A 27010-nucleotide genomic window follows, 5' to 3' on the forward strand; every position below is an offset into this window, starting at 1 on the left:
ATCTCAAACCTGGAAAGAGGCCTGGATGACACAGAGGGAAACCCTCAGCCAGCATAGGATTAGAATGGAAAGGTCAACACCACTAAATTTGCATGTTCCCAAAAAGCCACGGTGGAGATGAAAATTGCAGGCGTGGTTGGTTACGTCACAAGGATTTTTGTGGAATATTTTGAAGTTAGAACTTTAAAATCTTTAGACTGAGTGTTGATGTTGAAGACCCACACTTGACTTTGCCCGACAGGGTGAATTATTTAAACCACAAACAGTACAGCTGAACGGGCGAGGGGTGGGACCAACAGCGTCACTGTCGCTGGTTTGGATCCCATGGGAACAAAACAAGCAACAAATGTAGGTTACCTGGTTGCAGAATAACCTAAACAGGTAATATGATCAGAGAAGTGTGAATACAATGTATTTGTATAATACTGGGAATAGATATGGTGTCAGCTATTTTAATATATCTCTTTGAGAAATGTAGTGAAACCTCTTATCTTATCTTATTATTATTATTGTAATTATAATTATTAATACAAATATTAAAAGGAACATGCTGTAGCCTATAAAGTGAAAATGATGAGCTTTTTATGTTATTTGGGTGCTGATGAGTAAAGTTTTGGGTGTGCAGGTGTGAAATACGCTCTGCTGTTAGGACGTTTCCGGTTTGGGCGTCTACCTTCAAAATAAAGGCGTAAGATTTTTTTTTTTTTTTTTTTTTTTTTTAAGAACTGCACGTCACAGACTGGAAATCATCCATTAAAAGCGCGAATAATTCATCCTCGATTGTAAATGCAACTAATGTATGCATGCATCATGCACATCAGCACGTCTTGAATTTATTATAAAATACCAGGTGGCCAAAGTCGGCTTTACTTTTACATTATAAGACAAACATACATTATGCAGTGATCCTTCTTTGATAGTTAATGGGACTGAAAAGAAAGTCACTTTTAGTCACAATTCATTCTGTAAACTTAAAAACTCTGCCTTATTGTACAGTGGACAGTAAATTAAGGAAGAAAGACAAATAGTAGTAATAATTTACCTTTTTCTGTAGATAGTACCATATTCATAATTATATATTTAAAATTATCAGTGAATTATTATAATTATTAAGCATTTTTCCAGCTCATTTCTTGTTTGTATTTTTGTTTGTTTGTTTGTTTTACTTTCTTGTTCTTTGTTTGTTTATTTTGGATTTTTTGAGGGGCAAATTTCCAGGTAATTTTCTAGTGCTTTTTTGTTTTATTTATTTATTTGCACAGTGAAAACAAAACAGCAAAACACCTAGAGGCTTGTAAAATAATCTCACCTCTAAATAAACTACAAACGCAAGTAAGTACTTAAAATAAACTTAACTTAATAAAAAAATAAATAAAAAATAAATAAATAAACTTAAAACACTTAAAATAATAATAATAATAATAATAGTAAACAAATTAAGATCAAGCTAGCATTGCATCAATAAAGTACAATAAAAAAAAACCATAAAATAAATGGAAAACAATAATAAAATATACGGATCTTACAGATTTCTTGCTAACCTCTGGGTTATATTTTGTTGCTCTTTATTTTTTTTCCCCATGTTTTGAATAAATTAAAGCCAATTTGCCCAGGTCTCAAAGGGTTAAATAATAATTGGATTGTATTTTTGTATTTTAATCTTTGATCTGCTATACATATATATACACACACACACACACACACACACACACACATATATATATATATATATACACACATACACACGCACACACACACACACACACACACACATATATATATATATATATATATATATATATATATATATAAGATAAGATAAGATAAGATAAGATAATCCTTTATTAGTCCCACAGTGGGGAAATTTCCAACATTGCAGCAGCAAAGGGATAGCAAAATAGAAAGATAAACTGTGCAAAATAAACTATATTAATAAATAAGTACAAAAACATCGAATGTGCAGGATAAAGATGAAGGAAATAAAGCACAGAGGACGACATAAACAAACAATATATACAGTATTTACAACGCCGAGAAACTCAACAGTTAAATAAAGAATGTTTACAGTTGCATATATATATATATATATATATATATATATATATATATATATATATATATATATATATATATATATATATACATATGAGTTTAGTGATAATAGCCCGGGCTATCAATTAAATTTTCGTAGGTATCAGGATAGGACTGTATTTAATATTTCTCTGTTTTAAAGCGGGTATGCACAGTTTTTTAGCCACAGAGTAGTGCAGGGCTTGTCTGATCCTTCACATTAAACACTTATTGTGAAGGATGAGACCGGAAGTGTGATTTGTTGCCGCCGCTCGCGGAACACGCCGCGCTGCTGCTCCAGTCGAGGCTGCTCATACAAACACTATCAGTCTCCGCCGCAGCGAATGGAGGCGAACTGCTGGAAGAGACATCACTGAGGAACTGTTTCTTTATCAAATATCTTCCCTTCGGATGTAAAAAAGGATTTTAACCCGACGACGATCCGGCGGGGAGAAGAAACGCGACACCATTTTTTTTTTAAGTCGACTCGCTTCCCGTTTTTCCCTCCGAACAGATCGATTGCCTGTCATTTAAAAAAAGGGCGTGTGTGCGGGGCGAAGGCAGTTTTAACCATTTAATGTGGGTATAAACGGTATTTTAGACATTTTTCTTTCACACCATCTGGAAGGACACGGTCGAGGATGGGATGCACGCTGAGCACAGAGGACAAGGCGGCGGTGGAGCGCAGCAAAATGATCGACAGGAATCTGCGGGACGACGGGGAGAAGGCAGCCAGGGAGGTCAAGCTGCTGCTGCTCGGTAAGGAGGGAGGAGAAGATGGGGGTCGGCGGACCAACTTCGCCCACAGCAGTTAGTAGCCACATACAGTGATGAGGGAGCTCACCGTGACACGAAAACCACATTAATGTTGCTTTATTTCTGGTCAACGGTCAGTTTTAGGTGGTGTCAGTTATGAAGTGTTTCGGAGTTTCAATTCCGCATCGCTAGCTTACTCCCCTCCGAGCTAGCTTGAGTTAACTGTCAACTCGTTAAGTCTAAACATAACGTTATTTTCAAATATAAAAGAAGAAAAAATAAGTGAAAGTTATAAGTAAAAATAGCAAAAGCACAACGTCGATTTGTGTTTAAAACACGCGCTGAAGTTGGCTTCCCATTCGTAGCTTCCAATTCTAGCAGTTAAGGGGAGAGTTAAGGGAAATCTTTGCAATGCTTATTCACTGCTTTTTGCACCTCCTACTGTGGTGAAAACATGTCAGACGAGTCTGAAACCCACTTTTAAATTTGTGAATCATTTTTTCTGTTTGTGAAACTGAAAAAAAAATTGAGATTTCACTGTATTTTTCTCTCCTAGACCACATTGGACCACATCTCTCTTGAAAACAACTATGCTTTTATGGGCCAAATTTTGACCAGATTTTACCAGAGAGGCCAAAGATTATTTCAAACACAATTTCATATTTGTGAAACGTATAAGCTGTTTGTGAAGATGCAACAAAAGGGGGCTTTACTGTGTTTTTCTCATGTAGACCACCTTGGACCAGGTCTCTCTTGAAATCCACTGTACTTTGTCGGGTCAAATTTGGACCAGATTTTTCCAGAGAAACTAAAGATGTTGAAAACCCAATTTCAGATTCGTGAAATCTTTATTCTATTTGTGAAAATAGAGGAAAGAAGAAGATTTCACAGCGTTTTTCACACATTGACCACATCGAACCTGGTCCAGATCAAAAATCACTATACTTGTCACAACAGGCCGTGATTATTCCACAGAGGTTTAATATTTTTTTAAATCACAGTCAGATTTGTGAAATCTTTATTTTCCTTGTAAAAACACTAAAAAAAAAAGATTACACTGCTATTTTCCACATGTTGACCGAATTAGACCAGGTCCAGATCAAAAACCACTGTGCTAAGTCAGGTCAAATCTGGACTAGATTTCCCCAAAAGGGGCTAAATATGATATAAAACACAATTTCAGATTCATGAACCCTTTATTCTATTTGTGAAAATGTAAAAAAAGGAGATTTCAATGCTTTTTTTTAACACTTTGACCATGTTAGATCAGGTCCAGATCAAAAACCACTATACTTAGAAAGTCAAACTTGGACTGGATTGTCACAGAGAGGCTAATGATTATTTGAAACACAACTTAGGATTTGTATAACCTAAATTCTAAAGCCTAGAATCAGTAACTAAGCAATTTAAGTTACTTTTTACTTAACTCTCCCCTTAACTGCTGAATGGCAAGTAACCTTCAGCATCGAATCGCTAGCTTACTCCCCTCTGTCAACTCACTAAATGCAACAGAACGGTATTTCCAAACAGAAAACAAGAATAATACTGAATGTTACAAGCCAAAATACCAAAAAACACAACGTCACTTTGTGTTTTAAACCCGCTTTATTCACAATTTTAGTCATACGTGGCAACTTTTGTCTTTCTTTTTCCCCTTCTGTTGCCACTAGAGCCATTCAGTCGCCTCTGTAGACCATTTGTATTGACTAAATCCTTTCAACAATGGCACATTTCCTCTCGTCTAGTCCACTGTAATGCAGTGAAAATAGGCCTGTGACTCATTGGGGGCCCAGGCCTGACTGAATGTGAATAAAAATCTTGTTGGGATCCTCTCATTTTAGGATATTTAACCCTTTAAAACCTGGGAAAATTGGCTTGATTTCTTTCAAAATCATGGGAAGAAGGCATTAAGCAACTTAAGAAATGACCCAGAAATAAGCAAAAAAGTTGTACAAAAAATCATAAAAAATTACCAGAAAATTAGCAAATAAACAAGTAAATGAAAGAATAGCCAAACAAGTCAAAAAACAAAAAAGGAAATGACCTGAAAAATTGGTGTAATATTATAGTTCTGTAAAAAAATAATACAAATTATTATCAAATAATAATTTAATTTTTGTTTTTGTTGCCTTTTTTAAATGTGTTTAATTAGTCTCTTATTAATGACTATTTAATTTATGTATTTTTAATTTTTTTTCTCTTTAATTACTACTTAAGTGGGTAAAGGATAGTGTGCATAATTGTATAATGAATTGTCATCTGTCTGTGTAAAACTAGATAAAACAACAATAATAATATTTTTAAATATGTAATTATGATCATTTTAAAAACTCTCTGATTTTTTTCCCCCCTAGCTTGTAAAATAAATAATTTTCTAAATCTGTGCATTTTTTGCAATTTGCACGACATTTCTTGCCAAGTTGCTCATTATTTTTTCCCCATTTTTTTGGGAAAGAAATCAAAACGATTTGCCCCGAGAATAGCACCCATTTGAACTACATTGCCACTGATAAACTTAGGTATTGGTTTCTGGGATGAGAAATGGCATTGGGACATCCGTAATTATCTGGGTCAATTGATATATCTCTTTTGAAATCCACCAAAAGAATGCATTATGAATGGCACTGAAGTCTTATGTAATTTTTTGAATTCATTACATGTACTTTTTCACGCCATATCTCCCTCGTTCAGCTTTGTATGCACAATAAATTGAACTGCCCACATTTCGAAAGCAGCCATGTGTAAATTCACAGCGTTACTTACATGTGGGGAAACACTGTTATCCTTGTAAATAGAGGCCGTAGGTGAAAAACTTTTCCACCAACCCCTCAGGTGGCGAGCTTTGGGAAATGTTGACATGCACACACATGGTATGTGGGTTACCAGGACACAAAGTCTGGAGCCAATACCAATACCAGGCAAACACCTGACAGACGGCACAGTAAAAGAGCTGTTAGAGGCTTTTGTGGACAAATCTGTGAGCTGGAGCAAGATCACCATTTCCTCACGTGCTTCTCATAATCTAGCAACCCCTTTTCTTCGGATCTAATCTTTACATTTCTGTACATTTAGTGTGACGTTGGTATTGTTTCGTTTGAACAACAATGCACATATTTTCTCGTCAAAGGTAGACCACATTCCTCAGGTGCTTGGAGGCCAGATGGGGTTTGCTGATTGAGAGCGTGCAAGTTAGGTCAAGTTTCTGCTATGCTGCTGGAGGGTGAAATATGACTTTTCATCAGCTTTTGCTCCACTAAAACCATCATTTTATCCGCTCTCTGTTTTTTGCTAAAATAGCTGTCACGACGGCTGTGTGCCAGGTCGTGTGGCCCCCACGCGCGGCTGCCTTGGCACCGTTTCCTGCCATTTGTGTTTGATCCATTCAGCGTGGCAGCCTCTTCAGGTTACGGCCTGAAGTGACACACAGTGACGCCGGGAGAAAGGAAAAGAGGCGCTGTAAGATGAGAACCCTCCTAATGACTGAAGCATTAAAAATGAAAAAGCTGTGCTACAGAGAGACATTGGGGCCCTGAGTTGGGAGTTTGAGTTGTTTACCTTGGAGATAAACACTCACTGGAAAGATACTGTTTTGGAGTTGTTGATTCGAAAGCAATTCTTGAGTATACTTTTCTCTAAACACACCCTGTCAGCATAGATAAAACGTCAGCCAAACACACGGCTTGGTAGTAAAAGGCTGGCAGGGTTGGAGAGATGTGTTGTATATATTCGACTAGAAGAAAAGAAAGTCTTTTGTGTATCACATGGAGGTGACCCCCAGCAAATGTGTAGATGTTTGTGTAAACAGAAAACCTCTGGTGATTCGGTGAGTGGCAGGTTCAAGTGTTTACCATCTGGTTCTCCAGCTCTGCCCTAAATGTTAATCACAGGCTTATGCGAGCTCCCTGTCACTGACATAAAACCATTACGCTGAGGTAAAAACCTGCAATTTGCATGAAAATGATTTAAATCTGTGTGTGCCTGTGCGCACACTGAGCATGTTTACATGCACAAAATGTTCCGTTTTTCTGCCTTTATTCTGAAAAAGGCAATACTCCTACTAAGCTGTTAATATGGCTAATAAAAATGAATATCCCACTAATATTTCTGTTTACATGCAACGGTGCGTACTCCGTTTATCGTGTCCTAACATGTTGTTTCTCACGTCAAAATATAGAACAGTGGAAAAGCTGGATTTTGCGTTTTTGCCTCAAAATAGGATTTTTAAAAGTTTTCCGTTGGTGGTGGACTTGTTTGACAGCCTCCGTCTTTAACAGGGTCTCTGAGGATCCTAAAAAAGTCTTGAATTAATCCATCTAAAAATAAGGCCTTAAAATGTCTTCAATTAGTTTCCAAATGTATTAAAGGTGCTATCTCAAATCTCAAATCTTGAAATAATAGGTAACTTTAAAAAAGAAAAATGTACCGAATACCACTTGCAGTGTTGTCAGCCAAAAGTCATGTATTATTTTATAGTAAATATTTGGGTAAAAATAGTGAAGTCAGTCTTAAATTTCATTTCGAGTGGCATTAAAAAAGTCTTAAAAAGTGTTAAATTCCACTTGCTGTAAGCTGTAGGAACATTGTTCAATTCCTCCAACCATCACATACCCAAAAACCCATTGAAATCCCAAATCTTTCATAATGTTTAAAAGTAGGTGTGTTTCTTATTTTGATCGGAAATTTGGGCTTTTCTTTTGGGCATGCATCTTTACTGGGGATGAAAGTGCTGTGTACATGCCTAAAGAATGCTCCTAAAACTTGAATAATACCAGCATATTTCACACGTCTGAATCGTAAAACGCATGTTCGTTAAAAGGCCTAATTTGGAATATTCAAAAACATATGCCGTCTACATGACCTGCGTCAAATTCAGATTATTGTCATGTTCGGATTTATAGTGGAATATTAGTGTGCATAAATGCAGTGAATGTTAATCACAGGCTTTTGTGCGCTCCCTGTCCCTGACATAAAATCATTACGCCGAGTTAAAAACCTCCAATTTGCATGAAAATGATTTGAATCTTTGTGAGTCAGCGTGCACACTGTCACATCCAAACTAGCTGGCAGCCTTAGGTGTCTTTTATAGAGAGAGGGAATTTGATCTTTTTTTAATTTTATCCCTTGAAAACTGAACATTTAGCTCTTCGTCTTTATTTGGCTCTCATTTTATTTCCATCATCTCTAGGACCCAATTATCCTCCTATTCATATCTACATGCTAAAATAGATTACAATCTCCTCAGCCTAATTACTCTTTCTATAGCTGTCGTGCAACCGTGGGAAGATTTTATTAATAATCCTTAGCCTTTGTCTAACATTTGTCATTGTTCTCTCTTTAATGTTTGCCATATTTTTTAAAATTATGTAACCAGCGTTGCCAAAAATGTTGTTACTCATCTCAGAGATAATAGGGGGCCCCCCTGACAATAAACATGGACAGTCAAAGTAGCTAAATTGTGCACATTCTAGTATCCTTGTAAGCATCATTAGACGTCTCCGCGAATAGTTGTGCCAGTGTGTGTGGGAAACAATCTTTTAGCTATCGATCCGTTTGTTGGCAGATCGATGCCTCTGGTCATTTCCCCCGGTGGGTAGCACCGCTCGGAGGATCCTGGAATCCTTCATGAGTGAGTCATATTTAAATCCCCCCAGAGGGAGAGAGGAAAAAAGAGGAACTGGATAGTGAGTGAGAGGAACAATATATCATAATGGGAAAATGTGAGACGAAGGGAATGCAAAAGAGGAAGACGGATGTAAATGATGGAATGAGAGTGGAAAACAGAGCGAGAGAAGGGTGGCGGGCTCATGCTGCTAATGTGGCATCACTAATGTGGTTTGCATGTTGTGCCAAGTCCTCCTCAAGTTCTTGGACTGCTTACCTAAAAAGGTTTGGCCCTTATAAACTGAAAATGTATCTTCATGCCGTTATTCTGGAGCACGAAAAAGACTTTCGTAGGCATGCGAGCACACATTGATCCAAGAGTATTAGCTGCAACATATGGTTAATCTATACCACTAGTACTCAACTCAAGGCTCACGGGCCAAATCTGGTTCCTAATAGGGTGCCGGGTGGCCCCCCACCATTTTCTGATTCACAATTTTTTAAAACGTTATTCACACTGGCGATTGTTTTTGTACTTTTAGTATTAATAAGGTGCCAGAGTGTACAAAATAACATCAAAGTAGAGCTTATTTATCAAAAAAAGTCCCAGTGGAAGATCCCCCAGTCCCCCCAGCAGAGGTCCTAACTTAGCCCTTAAAGTCCTGGAAACATCCTGAAATCCTAGACACTGCGACTGGCTCCTGGCCTCTTGTCATTTTGTAAAAGTGGCCTTCAAGCAAAGCAAGTTGGTTACTCTGATCTATACAGTGGAGAAGGCCCAGGCATGGTGGCCATTTTAGTCACATTCATACTGCCATTGTTAAAAAACCTCGCTTTGGGAAGGGGGAAGTTCCAAGAGAAAAAGACGTGTTTGCGGTTGGTAGATAGAAACGTCTCTGTTCTGTGTGGAAAAAAGAAAAAAAAAAAAGTAGTCCTCCATTTTCACTGGAAGGGTTAGCTCGGATTTTCCTAAAATAGTTTGAACCGCTAGAAACAGAAACCAGCTGCTCCAGTGGTTTAGCTGTTTTGGGGTGGGTGTATCAAAGTTGTGGGTGAGTAACATGACTCTGCATGAGGAGCATAGGTCATGCCTGTGGTGCCATGTAACCCTTAAAGGTCTGTCTGTCTGTGTGTGTGTGTGTGTGTGTGTGTGTGTGTGTGTGTGTGTGTGTGAGAGAGTGATTAGAAATCAGGTCGCCTCTGTGTTTTGTATTCTTCAGGCCTGGAGGCTTTGACATGATCCACACCCTTATGATATCACTGGTGTAAAGAGGCCGCAGCCGAGTCACTTACATAAGCACAGAGCACGTCTCATTGATTATCCTGAAGACAAATGCTGGCCTTACACCAAACGACTTTTTAAGTGATTTCACTGTCGCTGACAAATTTCCAGTGAATAAAATCATGAGTTTTAGCTCGGTTACTGCACATCCTTGATCTCGATCATTGGGTGTAAGGTGGTCGTTAAACTCGGTCCAAGCTGTCTTTAACAGTAAATGAACCTCCAAATCACTTTTTTAGTTGAAAAGGAATATATATGGGTATTTAGTAGTGTTGTTGATTGATACAGGTCCAATTGTTGACATTTGAGTGCAAAGTATTAAAATTCTATATATTGTTTTACAAATATTCACAGTGACTGCTCTTTAAAGGTTGAAACCTGGAGATTGCAATTGAATTTTGCTATTGGCTGATCCTGGTAGCAGGAGCCTGCTTTCATCATCAAGCAAGCCCCCTTTTGCCGCCCAAACGCCACCGTCCCAACAACCGACTACTTTGTGTGTATGCGGGGAGCAGGGAGGTGGTGTGGATCATGATTTGGTAATTGGGCGTGTCTTGGGCCAGAAATCTAGTTGCTGTTAACTACGTGCATGCATGATGGCTGCCACGCGTCCCTTTCGTGGGTTTGGTACGTTGGCTGTGCTGTAGATAGGAGAATAGTATGTATATAAACAGCAGGGGCAGTTCGGAGGCAGAGCGGATGTGTCGGAGTGAACACAGCAGCGAGGATTACAAATGGCGGAAAGCACCAGAGACATGTCCTCCCCATAGTCCCAACAGGCTTGATTTAGAGGTCTTATGTAGCAACAATGTTGTCGCCGCTGTTGCCTTTTCTGCTTGATCTCAGCATTAACATGATAGTAACCTCCTCCTGTTGTTTGCATCACACATATTCGGTAGTTGTGTACAGCCTGAGCTCTCCCGTGTGCCCTCTAAAGGTATCCTCCAGTAACATGCATCATGTATAAGTACAGTATATACAAAAATGTTCATGACGCAGCCAGAAACGAATGCAAGGTTAAACAGCGAGTATATCTGCGGTTTCAGTCCCCCTCCTGGCCCCGCCTGTTTTTGTGACTGTTTTCACACTCCAGAGAGGAGACACTCACTTTAGATACTCTGTAAGTCTTTTTCTAATCTTGATGCTCGGTTAAAGCAAACACATTTCATATTATTGTAAGTTTTTAGTCAGAAGTTCAATAACATGAACATCGTCAACCATCAATAGCTGTGCTCTCTTCAGCACCAAGTTCGAGCAGCGAGGTTGACAGTAAACATGGAGGAGACTCGGGGAGGTGCAGGAACATGAACAAGTCTCTGTTCTCTTGTACCATGGAAAAGGAGGAGAAAGTGGTGGAGTTGTGGAGTGAACAAGAGTCAGTCAAACAAATAATGGTTTGGTTTAAGAATAATCAGAAGATGGTGTGACTAACAGCCAAAAACCCAAAGAGGTTCCACTTACAGTTCTATGAAATTTAAAAGAAATCTCTAGATGAGATGTCTTAGTACAAGCCACAAAAACCATTGAGAAGTGACACAACTAGCAGTTAGCTTAAAGTTTCCTTTATAAGGAGTCTACTTTGTACTTCAATGTGGGCTCATAGCCCGCCTGAAGTGGATTTTCATGAATCCCACATTGAGAGGCACGGCGTCGGTATGTGAAGTGTGTGTGGCCTTGTGAAAATGGCTCTTGGGCAGGCCGAGGGGTGCAATTGTGCCAGCTCACCGGCCAGCAGTGATAAGCGGATCTACCGTCTGTGTGCTGCTCCCACGGGGCCTCACACTGCCAGTGTTTGGCCTCGCAGCACAGGGAGCTGCCACTGTACCGTCACCTCCCTCCAGGGCTCTCCGGCACTGAAGTGGTGACACGTAATTAAAATAATGTGTCCTCAGGTGGATCGCATCCAATTATCCTGAAGGTGAAGTGCCAGGACTGTACTATCAGCATGCACTGCGGAGTGGAAGTTTGTAGGAATGCAGACAGATAGTATGGATTTATATTTATGTATTCATTTTAGGGTTCAAGTTTTTGAGTTATCTACAGCGTGAGGCAAGCTCAGCTACTAATGGCATGTGTGAAAAACGTCAAAAGTTTCTTATTTGCTTTCGCAACACCACAGAAAGTAGAACTAGATGAGGCAGATGATTTATTATGCAAGAGCAAACCATCTTGTCTCCGCTGCCAGTATCACGAGGTAACAGATAGCAGTAGACTTCACGATATGATTCCACTTCCTCTTTTTTGTTTCTAGAGAGAAGCTGGGGGTGTTTACTCAGAGAACAGCCACTCTCAAGTGGTTTGAAAAATCTTCCCCAGTGGCAGAGGAGCCTTACGTCAGAGACAACTGGCCAATTGGCTCGCTGTAACCTCTCTATAAGTCTCCCCTGCTGTAATATGAGGACATTGAGTGCACATTAGTGGATCAAATGTAGGTTATGGTAATACCCATTAGAGGACAAGAGTCTAATGACTGTGGTCTATGAGGACATCACAGATGGCTTTCATTTGTAAAAGGAAACATTTTTTAATAAAAGGGCACTTGGAAGAGACTGGTTGAGGAAAAAGAGCAGCGGATGCATAATGCATAACGGTCCCAGCGGAGGCCAACATGTCACACACACACACGCTCACCACCACAAAGCCTCCTCAGGTGACTGCGGACTCACTCTAGACATGTCCTGGATATAACGAGAGCAGTTGCCATGGCACTGTGACGTTTGAGAGAAAGCAAAAAGGCGTGCCGACAGTATGCTCTCTACCCATCCAACCCCCTGCTCTTCTCGTCTTAGTGTTGTCTAATCGGTCAACTACAACACTGTCAATCTAATTAGTCGCCAGCGCCGAGCGCACTCACATCCTGAGGTGACAGCATGTTTAACAGCGCTTCACAACACTGTCAATATTAATCTATTTTATTGTTAGTGAAAGGCCAAGAGCCTTGATGATGTTTTTTTCTGATAAACAGGGTCTCCGCGGATCCTTAAAAAGTCTTAAAGGCAATGAATTCAGTAATCTAAAAATAGGCCTAAAATGTCTTAAATACATCTGTCAAAACTCTTAAGATGCCTGGAAGCAGGATATTTTTCAATCATCTTTTTAGGATGTTGCATTGTAAAATCTCAAAAGTAGCAGGAACCCTGATCGAACTCTAAACGCAGATTCCTTATTCAATGCCAGACTCAGTTAACACCAAACTGGAAGCTTTATCACAAAACAGTCATCTGACTCAGAATATTAGCAAGGAGCTGCCTGCAGCAGAGGCCAGACACTAGCCGCTTTTACATCGCTTCTTCAGGGTCAGAATTTAACGCCATTATGTCGCCTCGTCGTTCTGTGTAAAAGTTACAATCGTGAAATGGGACAGAGTTGTCTTGCTTGAAGGCCAGGATTGGAGGTACTAACAGCACCAAATGTTTCTATGAACAGTACAGCCCGCAGGACGGGATCATGGGTGGCACGGGTGTGACGTTTTGACGACATCTTATGCATCTTATGTGATTCCTTAGTACAACCGAACACTAAACAAGGCTATAGGTGACCAAAATGTTACAATTATACTCTGAATCTGGTGTTACACCATGATTACATACCAAATGTTGTCCCTGTGGCAGCAACTTGTAAACTGAAAGCACCCACCAGTCACTCACAGTGGCCACGCCCTTCAATATGCATAACTGTAAGCCTAAATAAAATGCAAACAAATCACTTTGTTTGCAGGTACATTTTTATGTAAAAATGTACCTGCTGTGCAGTTGTCATGAATAGGAAAATTAGCAGTAGAGACCAGAAGTGTTTTGTATCAGGTTATAAACATGTTGATTTCTGCTGTAAAGTTAGATATTTCACAGTGGGGATCTATGGGGACCGACTCGCCTTTGGAGTCAGTCTGAAGAAGTGGCCATTAGAGGAACTGCAGTTTTTGGCACTTCCAAGTTTGTTTCATTTTTCAGCTGCGGAGGTTGCACAGACCTCATGTTACACACACACACACACACACACACACACACACACACACACACACACACAACTTGGCTTTCTAAGTTCTCCTTTGGTTAAAGGGTTAGGGTTTCATAATAATGGTTCCTCGTCATGCCATTTAACCACATTAGATCAGTGCATAGGAATGTTGCAAGTGCTTATTTTGGAAATATGCAAATGAAGGAAGTGAGCTTGGTGACGTGAGAGCTCAAAATGAATAAGGAAAAAACACTTACAGGGTCATTACAGGCAACATTAACCTCTTGAAATATTTACACTCTCTAATACACCTCTTTTTCTTCCGTCTCTTCCAGGTGCTGGTGAATCGGGGAAAAGTACAATTGTCAAGCAGATGAAGTGAGTTCATTTTGCCGCCGTTGCGTCTGATCACTCTGCGCACCGAACAATCACAACAAACTTTCTTCCTGTCTTCCAGTGTACCAGCAACGACTTCTCTCATCAGATATGCATAATGACACTGAGAGAGTATTCATTTTCCACAACACAAACAGTGTCAAACAACAATCATGCTTTTATCGCGTCTCTCTGGGTAATATTATGCTCTGTGAATCACTTTACAAATAGGTACCATGCTTAATGGATCATGAAGACAACCCTGCAGAATACATTAGTATAAACTCTGCCTATACATCACCATGTGCGTGCTGCCTGCCTCCTACATACGAATTACATTCTCATAAGCATCCTCGCTGATACACTCATCAATCACGGACACACACACGTCAGATGCACTTCATTTATTCATTGTTAAACAGCTGCTCAGTTCTGATATTGCTTTTTCTTTTGGTTCTTAACCAGTAAAGGATGTACAGAGGAGTGACAATACTGTTCCTGTGAAAATGTTACTTTACTCACAATGAAGAGTCATAAATCCACTGGAATACACGTGTGCTGAGCGATAACGTAGTACATACTTGCTGTGACATGATACAGATCACATTTACATGTTGTCAGCTACTGGAAGTTGCTTCATGAACTTTTTTTCAAACAGTTAAAGGAAGTGATATTCTTCATATTTCTTGATGTCACAAAATTCTATGAAAAGACCGAACAAACACTAAATTCATAAAATGATTCAAATTGTCAATTTATCGACTGAAACCCGCCTACTGACTCACACCATTGCATTTTGCATTCTCATGACATTTGTCCCTTCACACCAGTAAGAAAGAAAATAAATTATTTATGTCTCTATGTAGAATATTTTAATGTAAAATAAACATTAAATTTCAATATAATCATTTTACATAGTAAGCTTTTATTAAAGTATTTTTCCGGAGTAACTGACACTCATGCAACTGTAGAAAAAGCTTCTTCTCCCTGGATGACAATGATCTTAGCAGCCAGAAATGAGGAGAGCCTTTGTGGCCTGACAGTATTTCTGCAGATGTTAAAATGAGCATGTGAAGTGGAAGTATTCAAAGAGATATAGAATAAACTGAGGGGGAAAATAAGTAACTTTTAGGAAAGCTGAATTACATCATTCAGTGGGGAGAACTTATCATGAGAAGATGAGCTCTCTGTCCACAGTTTGCTTACTGTTTGTTGCAAATCAGTTGAGTTTTTGCAGAGCTGGAAAACTCAAATGCTGACTGTGCTTTTCCCCCTTTTTTCTGCAGGATCATCCATGAGGCCGGCTACTCAGAAGAGGAATGCAAGCAGTACAAGGCTGTGGTCTACAGCAACACCATCCAGTCCATCATCGCCATCATCAGAGCCATGGGACGCCTCAAGATCGACTTTGGCGATGCCGCAAGAGCTGTGAGTGACAGAGAGAGGGGAGTGTAATTTGGGGGGTTTAGAGCAGAAACCTGCAGTCACTTAACGGTGTTGGAAAACAAGCATTGAATAGTTCATCAGCAAACACCCCTGAATGTAGTCAGAGGTCTTTTCAGGTTATTTAGAAGTTGTTTTTGAATGTCTGGAGCGAGAATTGACAAGAAAAAGGAATCAGACGCTGTCTCTAAAATGTCCTTAAAGCCCTGCACCCGGCATTTCAGCTAGTTAGCAGATTAATGTTGATGATAATGGTGCTCTAATGACTTTGATGGTTGATTTATGATATTGACTTTAATGCGACTCCTCCCTCAGGACGATGCACGGCAGCTGTTTGTGCTGGCGGGCTCAGCAGAGGAAGGCTTCATGACGGGAGAACTGGCCGGTGTCATTAAGCGACTGTGGAAGGACGGAGGTGTTCAAGCCTGCTTCAGCCGCTCCCGCGAATATCAGCTCAATGACTCGGCAGCATAGTGAGTCACAAACACACACATATAAACAACCAGTTGCATAAAAAATGCGAGTCACCAAATGATAAGACTCAGTGGTCCTGCACACGCTGATTTACATCAACTTTTAATGACAGTGTCACAGATGACCTGACACCCAAATAACTGCCATACCTCTGCAAACAATTTGCAATTTCCAGGCCTGGAAATTTTTTGGAAAACGTATGATGTGTTCGACCATCGAGAATTTCAAATTTGAAAGATTATTTCAGTTTTTATTGTTTTAGGCTATTATTTTTGGTGATTTTTCAAGAAAACATCCCTTCCAAACTCGTGGCATATTTTCTGTAGAAATCACCAAATATTTTAAAGAAAAAAAAAAACAATCACCAAATTTTTTCTCTAAAAATTCCCCAAAAAATGGAAAAAATAATTAAATTATTTTCTTTAAAACTGCTAAAAAGAAAAAAGTTAAAGAAATAAAAATCACAAAAATAATGAAAGAACAAAAAAAAGAAACAAATACACACAGACAAATAGTCCCTAAGTTTTATTTAAAATTTCAGTTCTAATCCTTTTCTGAATTCATTTTTTAAAAAATTTATATATATTTAAAAAAATCCATTATATACTAATGACAAAGAACCTGTAAAGAGTGTTAATGGTCTTTTCAAAGAATGTATGGTCTTCAAATTTTGCCTCAAAGTCATAGAAAAGTCATGGGAATTTATTATTGAAAATGTGTATGAACCCTTTGTGGCCTGAAGTTGCTAAACACAAGTTGTCCCATGCTTCAAGCAGAGCTGCAGCACCATGCATCTGTCCGGACTTTCACACTGTCAATATTTGCCCTCCTGTACTCAGCCTGAAGAGCGGTGGCTGGAAAGACAATTTAATCTTTGACCTTACACCTCAGCACAGGAACATTTCATCACGTGCGTACAAAGAAGTGGCACAAATACTGAGAAAATCTTCTCCCCGCATCTAAACTGTTACCTCATTTCCCCCTGGCCAGCCTGAATCCTTTATATATTGTGCAAGAGCCCTTTGAAACATATGATATCATCACAGGGCAGCTCCTGTTTTTGGTTAGAAAAGCCATTTGCCTTGTTTTGCTGCTGCAGAGCAAACATCAGCGGTTGTGTCGCAGGCCGAGGGAGCTGTTGGCCTTTTTTCTAATTGGTTCCTCTAATCCTGCTGTCCTGGGGCTTTTCATGAATAAGGAACACCATTGCTAAACCTTGTGTGTTTTTTACTTCACTTAATACCTTGGAAGACAAACAAAAGGCTTGTTTGCATGAAGGAGAGATTACTTGTATTTGTCTGCCAGCAACTAGAGGTCACTAATCTCTTTTCTGTTTCATTGTGATTTATCAGCAGTAACCTTGAGATGTTTGCTCAGGTCATAATGCACCCGGAGAGTGTGGAAATGTGGGTGTATGTGTGACATCCTGTATGAGTAGATCATACCGTATGAGCTTATACAATGAGAGCAAACACTAAACACACTTTGAAGCTGCAAGCAGCAACACTGAGACCTGGATCCAGTCTGTAAAATTCAGAAAATGAAAACAATGCGATAATATAGTTTCCACATTTGTTCAGAATGAAAATATTTCGACTGTGGATGACAATTGCATGTGTGCAGCTGCAGTATGAATGAAAACATAACTTTAAAAAAGAGTTGGGATTTAAACCTTTGAAACAACAGAAGACAAAATATCTCACCGCAAACTCCTGTCTAGAGGTTCAGGAGCTTTTTTGTCATATGCCTTTACAGAGGCCCCTTGAAAGTCAGAGATTTGAACCATCAGTCGTCGACCACTCAGGTGACTGGGATTGCTTTAAGTCGAGCAGTTGTTTTTTTTTTCTGTGCAGTGTATTTCATGGGATGTTTTGGTCCCCAGATTTTGCTATGGAGCGAGTGCTCTTAAACAGTTGTATACAGCCCCAGACTGCCATCAAAAAACCTAGAAGAAAACGAATGCTGTTCTCTCAGGTCATCTACACAGTGTTCAGACTTCGAGATTATAAAACATGTAGGCCTGCTTTTTCAATACACAGGAAATTGGCTAGGATTTAATTAGGGAATCGATAAAGAATCTGACTTATAAGGGATAATGGTTACAGTAAGATCCGATCAGATGCCGTCCCTAACGCTGAATAATGATGACAAAGCCTGTTTGATGTCACTGCAACCTGCTTGGAGGCAGTCGGGTGCACTTTAGCCCTTGACATTGTCCATCTCAGGCATGACAGGACACAGCAAATTTAGACTGATAATGGAGATGCAAATAAACACAACCAGAAGTGCGAATGAAAGACGCCCTATTCGCTTTAAATCTGGGCTCTGTGATGGACCTGTGGGAATGCTGTTTTTGGGTTTTAGTAAGAGTAAAGAAAGGAGAAAGACATGCTAAAATGATTTGTAAAAAATGAATACATTTGCATCTATCCATTCTCTATACACGCATATTCCCATTCATGACAATAACCATGCTGGAGCCCGTCCCAGCAGGTATTTAGCAAAATGTGGGACAGCACCCTGGCTGGTCCATTATAGCACAGAAACACATTCACTGTTTAACGCAGGGAGTTTCCAGTTCAGCTGCATATCGTCAAACCCAGGGATGAACCCAGAGGGAGAGAACAATGCACACTCATCGTCACTGAAAATACCAGCGCTCCGACTGAAACCAGCGCCTGCTTACTGTGAGGCAACTGCTCCAACCACTAAACCACCGTGCCATCATGTCTAAATTTACCACAGGCGAATTATGCATCTTATCTTGTAACTTAACTTTGTGTTCAGCTTTTCATCTCGGCTGAACTTTGCTTTTCTTGGACCTGAAAATTTAACGAAGTTATTCCAAACAGAAAGACATCCTTTGTTTGTTCATCTGGAGGTTACACTCATGACCCTGATACTTCTGTTTCCCCTTATTAATTCATTTAACCGTTATTAAACCAGGTTAGTCAGGGTGAGATAAAGAATCTCCTTTTCTTTTTTTTCACAATCTGCTTATTCAGTTTTTTCAAATACGACAGTCAGACTAATAATTTGTCAATTCAGTAAAGATTCAACAACAGCTCTCGTATATGGTTGAAAAAGGGGTCCCACATCATGCAAAATTTCCTCAGGGAGCTCCTCATTATGCACCTGATTTTTTTCTAGCTTGACAAAATGAAAGACTTCCCTTATAAGAATCTCTTCCTATTCAAAATACAGTTCACAGCACACAGATATGCATTGAAAGAAAACTATCTATCAGTTAAATGAGAACTTTCTGGGAGTCAGTTGGGCAACCAGACGGGCTGAAAACATCAACATCTTCTAGAATCTGCTTCTAAGTCTTTCTTTTTAGTTTTAAAAGCATTTAACCACACACGCTCCTTGAGTTTCAAGTCATTCTACAACAAATTCCAGGCCTTTTCTGTCCACGTGTTTGGGACAGAAAGCATACAGAGGTACTGAGAACACAATGAATACTGTCTCGTACGTGATAGTTTCTGCGTGATTAAAAACACAGAGTGTGGGAGCAGACCGATAATTGCCTTATAAATATAAAGGTGTACCAATGTAAGAGCCTGTGGGTCGCACTTTGATGTTTTGTTTGTCCTTTGTTTCCCTCTCTCAGCTACTTGAACGACTTGGACAGGATATCCCAGGCCACCTACATCCCGACTCAGCAGGATGTCCTGAGGACTCGAGTCAAAACCACAGGCATTGTGGAAACGCACTTCACATTCAAGGACCTGCACTTCAAGTGAGAATTTCTTCACTGTAACAGCTGGCTCGGCCTCAAAGTGTTATACACGATGGCTTAATTAGCTTTTCCTTCCTGTCACCCGTGACTCATTCACTGCCATAGAAATTCCCTTTGTACGTGCACAGCTGTAAGTTGTGACACAAACTGTGAAGGTGTTGTGCACATCGGCGGTGACTCAGTTGTGGCCCTCTGTTGGAAAAAAACACAGAGGAAGTGGGGGCAGCAGGCCCGATGACATACCAGAGTTTTGGTAGCTGGTGCTAGCGATATTGAAATTCATACAGCAGAATACCATGTAATATGATCCGTAAACAAACACTCATGCAAAGTATGTCTTTGTTTCCTCTCTATTTTTGGGAATTTAAGACAAATACGCAGTCATGATGATACACCATGACTGGCAAAGGTTTTTGCAACACATTACAGTACTTCTGTAAAATCGCCATTGCTAAACATAATATAGGAATTACACAGCAACGCCTAACCAGCTTTATAAAGAAACAAAAAAAAAGAAGCAAATTATTCATTCTTCATGGTTTCTAAATACCGATACTGGTTTTTCAGGGCTGATACCAATATACTGGTTTTTGGATTTCTAAACTCAACTTGACATGTCACAACAGGTATATAATCCAAAATCAGGCGGAAAATAACAACATCAGCAACCAGGATTACTCGTTTCCTTGACACATGAGCATGTGGCTACATGTAGCACAGTGCTTGCGGCTGGGGAATGACTGTGTGTAGCTTCACTTTTTGCCTGTGAAAATCACCACAACTGGACATGCTCCAGCAGGAAGATTATCTGAAATCAGGGAGAAATTAACATAATCTGCAACCAAGATTTACATGTTCCCCTGACGTTAGCACGTAGCTACATTTAGGAGTGTATGTAACCTGAATATTTGCAGTAACATGCAAAAAAAAGTGTTTTTGCTCAAAAGATTTTGCTCACTTTGGCTGCGTCTAATATGAACATCCAGCATTGTAATATTACATTACAGAAAAATCAACAAAAGCGTAATAAGTCTCTTTTAAAGCAAGGTATTACTTGCCCCACATTTCTGCATTTTCACTGAGCAAATAGAAAACAGTTCAAAACCTGAACATCTGCTCCTGTTCTAAATCGTTTTTTCTCTGCTGTTACACAATCAGAATAGACATTTGTTGGTCACTTGAGTATTCTCTGCACTGCTAAGATTTTACCAAAACTGTTTTCAAGTAACAATAGACAAAAGAATTTGTTTTTCCTCTCCCCTCTGTCACTTTCTGACTTCACTGAACGCTGCGGCAGGAGCAGAGCAGCCACAGCGACTCCGCCATTTACGTTTCGCCCTCTGGGTTTCATAAACACTGCCTGTATTGTGTATGTGTGTTTGTACGCCGAGCAACATGTTTACTTCTCTCCTTCCTGCAGAATGTTTGATGTTGGCGGTCAGCGGTCCGAGAGAAAGAAGTGGATCCATTGCTTCGAGGGTGTGACCGCCATCATCTTCTGCGTGGCCCTCAGCGACTATGACCTGGTGCTGGCTGAGGACGAGGAGATGGTGAGTGCTGCAGCCTCTGACTCATGGAAGAATATAACAGCGTGCACTCTGTTCGTACACAGCGGGAACTTTGTTTACTGGAATGGTGATGGGTCTGAGAAGCAAAGATCATCTTGTTTTGTTTACGCATCTGTGAGAAAATCGCAGCGTTTAACATCATCTTCATTTTTCCCCTCAGAACCGAATGCATGAGAGTATGAAGCTGTTCGACAGCATCTGCAACAACAAGTGGTTCACAGACACGTCCATCATCCTCTTCCTCAACAAGAAGGATCTGTTCGAGGAAAAGATCAAGAAGAGTCCTCTCACCATCTGCTACCCAGAATATGCTGGTGAGACTGGCAGCATTTTACAGGACACGTTCTGAAAGTGGCCAATTTCTTCTTTCTATCTCTCTGGCGTATTCTTTTTTCTTTCGTTCATTCTTTCTTTTTTATTTTTATTTTGTCTGTTTTTCTTTCTTTCTTTTTTCTTGCCCTTTTTTCTGTCTTCCTGTTTGTTTGTTTATTTATTCTTTTATTGTCTATTTTTTTCTTTGCTTTCTCTTTATTTATTATTTTGTTCTTCTTTCTGTCTTTCTTTTCTTTATTTCTTTTGTCCTTTCTGTCTTTCTTTTTATGTACTTTATTCTATTCTTTCTATTTTTTATTATTTCTCATTTCTTTCTCTATTTTTCATTCTTTTTTTCTGTCTTTCTTTTATTTTTTCGCCATTATTCATTCATTTATTTATTTATTTATTTTACAAATAAGACTTAAAACCAGCTTATGATTTCACGGTGTGTTTATGCAGTTCATTCTGCTACTGCTGAAAAAAATAAGGATTTTTTTTCATGAATTAAAATTATTATTATATTTGAAATGAATTAGATGAGAAGATCAATACCATTCTCATATCTGTTTGCTAAATATAAAGCTGTAGCTTGCAGCCGGTTAGCTTTCAGACTGGAAACTGTAATTTGTGGGACATTTCTTGCTAAGTTGGTCGTTGCATTTTACCCCCCTCGATTTTGAAAGAAATCAAACCTCTTTACTCAGGTTTTAAAAGGTTAAATAGATTTTTAAAAGTCATCTGAAGGCAGCACAAGAAAACTGATGTGCAGGTTTTAATGTGTTTAAGCATTCAGCTTTCATTCGTAACCACATAGTGACAAGAAATGCTCAGAATGATTTCTATACAAAAACGAGCAGAATTTCCAGGAGGAAGCGCAGCCATGTCACTCCATCCTCAAACAATATAAATATACAATTTCAATACCTTTTCCTATGTTCTGACTTCCTGACTCCTTCACTTCCCGCTCCTCGTCTTCTCGTGTCCAGGCTCCAACACGTACGAGGAAGCAGCCGCCTACATTCAGTGTCAGTTTGAGGACCTGAACAAGAGGAAGGACACCAAGGAGATTTACACCCACTTCACCTGCGCCACAGACACCAAGAATGTGCAGTTTGTCTTTGACGCCGTCACCGACGTCATCATCAAGAACAACCTGAAAGACTGTGGTCTCTTCTGAGGGGGAAGATGGCGGAGATTACCTTTTTTTTTCTTGGTAAGGAACTCATCATTTTTAATCTCTGTAGGGGTGTGCACCCTTTCGCTCGGCTCGAATGTGTGGCTCTGCGTCATGGACGATTACGGCTGATTGGTTGCGAGCGTCGGGATGCAGTGGGAGTTGCTGAGGAAACATTGGGAGACTTGCTTAAGTGTGCGCCTGCATTCTGGCTTTTTTCTTTTCATTCAGATATGTTTGACAAATTGGCTTAAAATGGTTCGTTTCCAGAGCTTAAGCATTCAGAATTATGGCGGCGCTGGAGATGACTACAAAGATGCAGCTTAATCTGCTATAATCACACACGTAATGAAATTGTGAAATCAGTGCCCTTTTCTTTTTTATCTGAGGCTTAAATGCATTTTCTGCTCCATTTGATACTTTGAAACTGATAGTGGTAAAGTCCAAAACTTCTCTTTAACCCGTTCAGAGCCCAACTATGTTTTAGACACACTCAAAAAACTAAAAAAATGAAATGATGGATCTCTACTCTAAATGTACTCATAAATCATTAGCAAAACTTTTTTCTGTTCGTTTCAATGGACAAAGAATCTTAATTTTAGCCTAAAAAGGACATGAAATTGTCTTCTTAGTTTTTTTTTAAGTGAGAATATTTATTTTTCATGAATAATGAACTCATATCAATGAATAAAGTGATGCTCTATAACGTTTTAGTTTTTTTTGTTTTGTCCATTCCAATGGACGAAAAATCTTAACGCAGAAATTGCCTAATAGTAAGAAGAAAAAAAAGTGAGATTACTTATTTTTCACGAATAATTAACTCATATCAGTGAATAACACACATTACATGTTTGTTTGTTTTTTTTTAAATATTTTTTGTCATCCTGACTCAAAATAACCTTAGTTTCTGAAGTATTTCCTGAAAACATTATGTGGAAAACCTCCAGAGATAAATATTCTGTCAACATAATCAATAAGATTCCTTAATAGCTAATTGTATCATTAAAAAATGAAATCAGAACAGTATTTCCCTGTTTAAACTGTGTATTCCCTATTCATTTCCTGGTTACTCAGAGCCACAATATTTAGAAAAAAAATCCAGAGTAAAATCTATAAATCTTTAATATAATATTTTAACATGTTTAAGTATTATTTTAAACAGATTAAACGCTAAGTATGTACTTTAACACTATGATTTAGAGACTGAAATGTGCCTTTGCTTCCTCCGTTCGTCACAGGCAGCCATGCTTGTTAAAAAAGAGGCGTGGCTTCGCTGCAGCCCACCTGACATAATGTAGAACACTGACGTCCTTCATGTCTCTGTCTCTCTCCTGTCTTCTGTCTTCTGTCCTCAGGCGGTGGAGCCAGTTTTATTGTGCATCTTTGGTGGGGAAGATGAGAAGAGTCGGGAGGATCAGTCACGGACCAGTGCTGTACTATATGCCACTTTTAACAGCTTTATTTATGTTTTTTTTGTCTTGGAACATTTTGAACTAGCGACATTTGTGTAGGATGTTTGTATCATTGTAAAAGCGTCACCGCAAATTTTCCGCACACTTTTTTTTTTTTTTTTTAAAAAAAGGTTTTTAATTTTTTTTTGAGGAGGAGGTCGCGTTTTTTTGCTGTTCCTTCTGCCGCTGTCTCTGGAAAAGGAAGCTGTTGGTGGCTTCTTTTCTTCCTTCCCTACAAACTAAACAAAAGGGAAGAAAAGGGGTACAACTTTGAGTCCAGTTTGTTGGTACTTGTGCCTTCGCATGCCTTTTTACCGCGGTCGTAGTCCCAATGCTTGTTCTGTTGCCTGCTGACTTGTTCTAAACATAAAAGAGGTAAACTTGTTTTCATATGTTAGTGTCCCTGCTATCTTCTATGTGCACACCACTGAGCTATCTGGAGGAAGGAAGATTTCCCTCTGGTCTAAAGGTACATGGGTCTCCATGGTGAGCAACATGTAGCCTCCACAGTCCCCTACCCCCGTCCCCCCCACCAGCCATGACAATGGAAGGCCTCGCTGGCCGATCACGCAGTACAATACTGAGATGTATATTGTTACATTCGCCCCGCAGATCTGGGGTTCTGGTTTTTAAAGTGTACAAAATATCCATTCTTCCCAACCATTTCGGAAAATGGTTAGCAGAGGCACTGAGCTTATAATGCGCTCGAGACCAGGGTAGGCACATTTTAATGTATATTTTAATGTATTCGGAGGAGAGTTTTGGGTGTTAAGGAGAGAAAACCACAGAAAAAGATGGTTATAAAGGTGAGGATGAGGTCTGAAATGTTTTAAGGTTCAGACGTCGCCATTCGCGAAGCCTTTCGTTCAGGCGATAGAGGATTGTCAAAGGGAGCCTGGTCTACGATTTTTGAGATCAGTTCTACTTTGCCAAGACTTGAGTGATAAATATGGTCCTGGATCTGTTCATATAAAGAAACTGCCACAACTGTCAATGTATGTGTATGTTCTCCACGAATGGAGAATCTTTGTAGACTCATCTCCCTTATTTTGCTAATAAAAACCATGTACAAACCACGCGGAGTTGCCTTATCATTGTATGCATCTTCAACAGTTAATGAAGCATTTTAACTGCACCAATTTATCGATGGAACATCGATGTCGGATGATTTTTGCGCCTTTTTTAACCTATTGGCAAATAAGATGACATTCACTTTGGCACTGGGCAATGTTTTTCTGTTTGAATCTGATGTTTTAAAAATGCCACGCAATTGGGGGGCGGGGTCCTTGAAAAGTCAGAGAGGTTTTGAAATATTATCCTGTATTTTAAACAGCAGCCCTGAATTTCACAGTATGTGTATCCCTACCTTTTCTTCCCATGAAAGCTGAATTAATGCACTATTATGATTGGTTGCTAATGCACAAATCGTGTTGCCATCACATGCTCGCCAACATTACTGGATGATGTTTATATTAGTCATAGTTCATACACTGATGTTTTAATGCTTCTGTATTTGTGTAGCCGGACTTTACATTTTCGTGAATGGCGAGCTTGTCATACAGAGCAGGTACTGTTACACATACTATGCATTTCTGATGAAGCGAGGCACCTTATTATCTCCAAACTGGGACTCCTGGAGAGGCAATTAGACAAAATGTTGTCAGCTCTGCACACAACCTCCATCACATTTATATTCCACCGTGGCCTTTGAGGCTGCGTTACCTGCAGCAGTACTCATTGAAAGGCTTTTTTTAATGAAAATTGCTCATCATGCCTGCACATTTGGCCAAACGAAAAAGGTTAACTTGCCTGCACTAATAGAGAAACCACCTCAATCTTATTTTCCTATTTGCTATTGACTGCGCCGTAAAGCACTAATATGGCTGTCTTCGATCTCTAAATGATGTGTACCTTTGAAGTATGTCACCCTAACATAATTTGCATTGTAAATATGTGGTTCCATGACCTGTGGACATTGGTGATGGTTTCCCTCTATAACAATACCTCTTCAGGGATAATAACGTGAGATCAAAGGGACAGAGCTGCATAAAAAAGCACTGTTTTGCTGTAAAATATTTAGGCCACATGGAGGCAGGTAACAAGCTGTAAGCATAATGTTGACATTACCTTATAAAGTTGGATTTGTTAGCAAACAGTTGCTAATTTACACATCCAGCTTACACAGGTAGCATCACTTTGGAGTGATTGTATCTGGCCACCTGTCAAATGTAAGTCCCATATTCACTCCCCTTTTTCATCTGTTGTGTATGAAGAAGGATTAGGGCCATGTTGAAAAACAAAAATTTAGATTACAAGATGAAATCTGTAAATTAATGAGACTAAAATCATCAAATTTTACAGAAAAGGTTGCAAAATTACCTGATTAAAACTTGCAAATTTACTAGAAAAAATTGCAGATTAAGGGTGGAAATTCAGGCAACACTTTTTCCCTTAAATTTTCATCTTCAATGACTGAGAATTACTATTTGTTTCTTGTAAAATCATTACTTTTTTTCTCTTGCAAAAGTATGACTTTATTCTCATGAAATTACAACATAATTCTTGTAATATTCTGACTATTTTCAAAATCATGTTCTGATTATGACTTTATTCTCAAAATCGTATTTTCCTTTAATGTGACACCAATACTCTGCTGTAACTTTGGTCTCCACCAACTCATGAGAAAATATTTTTCATCTATTTTATTCATTAAGTTAAATCACCTAATTAGGCTACAACTTTTTTTCTTGCAAAGTTATGACTTTATTCTTGTAATATTACAGCCTTTTTCCTCTTGGAATA

At 39.2% G+C, this 27010-nt stretch overlaps 1 protein-coding gene across 1 annotated transcript; it reads left to right on the top strand.

Annotated features, from left to right (window-relative positions):
- Positions 1-2340: 2340 nt before the first annotated feature.
- gnai1 (guanine nucleotide binding protein (G protein), alpha inhibiting activity polypeptide 1) lies at positions 2341-25284 on the top strand. The gene is made up of 9 exons (XM_042511005.2): positions 2341-2829; positions 14002-14044; positions 15328-15469; positions 15800-15957; positions 19572-19700; positions 21121-21250; positions 21429-21582; positions 22570-22796; positions 24113-25284. Exons 1-8 carry the CDS (start codon positions 2712-2714, stop codon positions 22758-22760), a joined length of 1065 nt encoding a protein of 354 aa, XP_042366939.1. The 5' UTR covers positions 2341-2711; the 3' UTR covers positions 22761-22796; positions 24113-25284.
- The last annotated feature ends 1726 nt before the right edge of the window (positions 25285-27010 follow it).

The sequence above is a fragment of the Plectropomus leopardus genome, chromosome 22, assembly GCF_026936395.1.
Source record: "Plectropomus leopardus strain MGB_pleo_1.0 chromosome 22, ASM2693639v1, whole genome shotgun sequence".
NCBI classification, from domain to species: domain Eukaryota; kingdom Metazoa; phylum Chordata; class Actinopteri; order Perciformes; family Serranidae; genus Plectropomus; species Plectropomus leopardus.

Excerpts from the sequence above, each read along its gene's own strand:
- gnai1 (XM_042511005.2), top strand. The coding sequence starts at position 2,712 with ATGGGATGCACGCTGAGCACAGAGGACAAGGCGGCGGTGGAGCGCAGC. Across the intron at positions 2,830-14,001 it reads GGTCAAGCTGCTGCTGCTCG|GTGCTGGTGAATCGGGGAAA; the intron begins GTAAGGAGGGAG and ends CGTCTCTTCCAG. Across the intron at positions 14,045-15,327 it reads ACAATTGTCAAGCAGATGAA|GATCATCCATGAGGCCGGCT; the intron begins GTGAGTTCATTT and ends TTTTTTCTGCAG.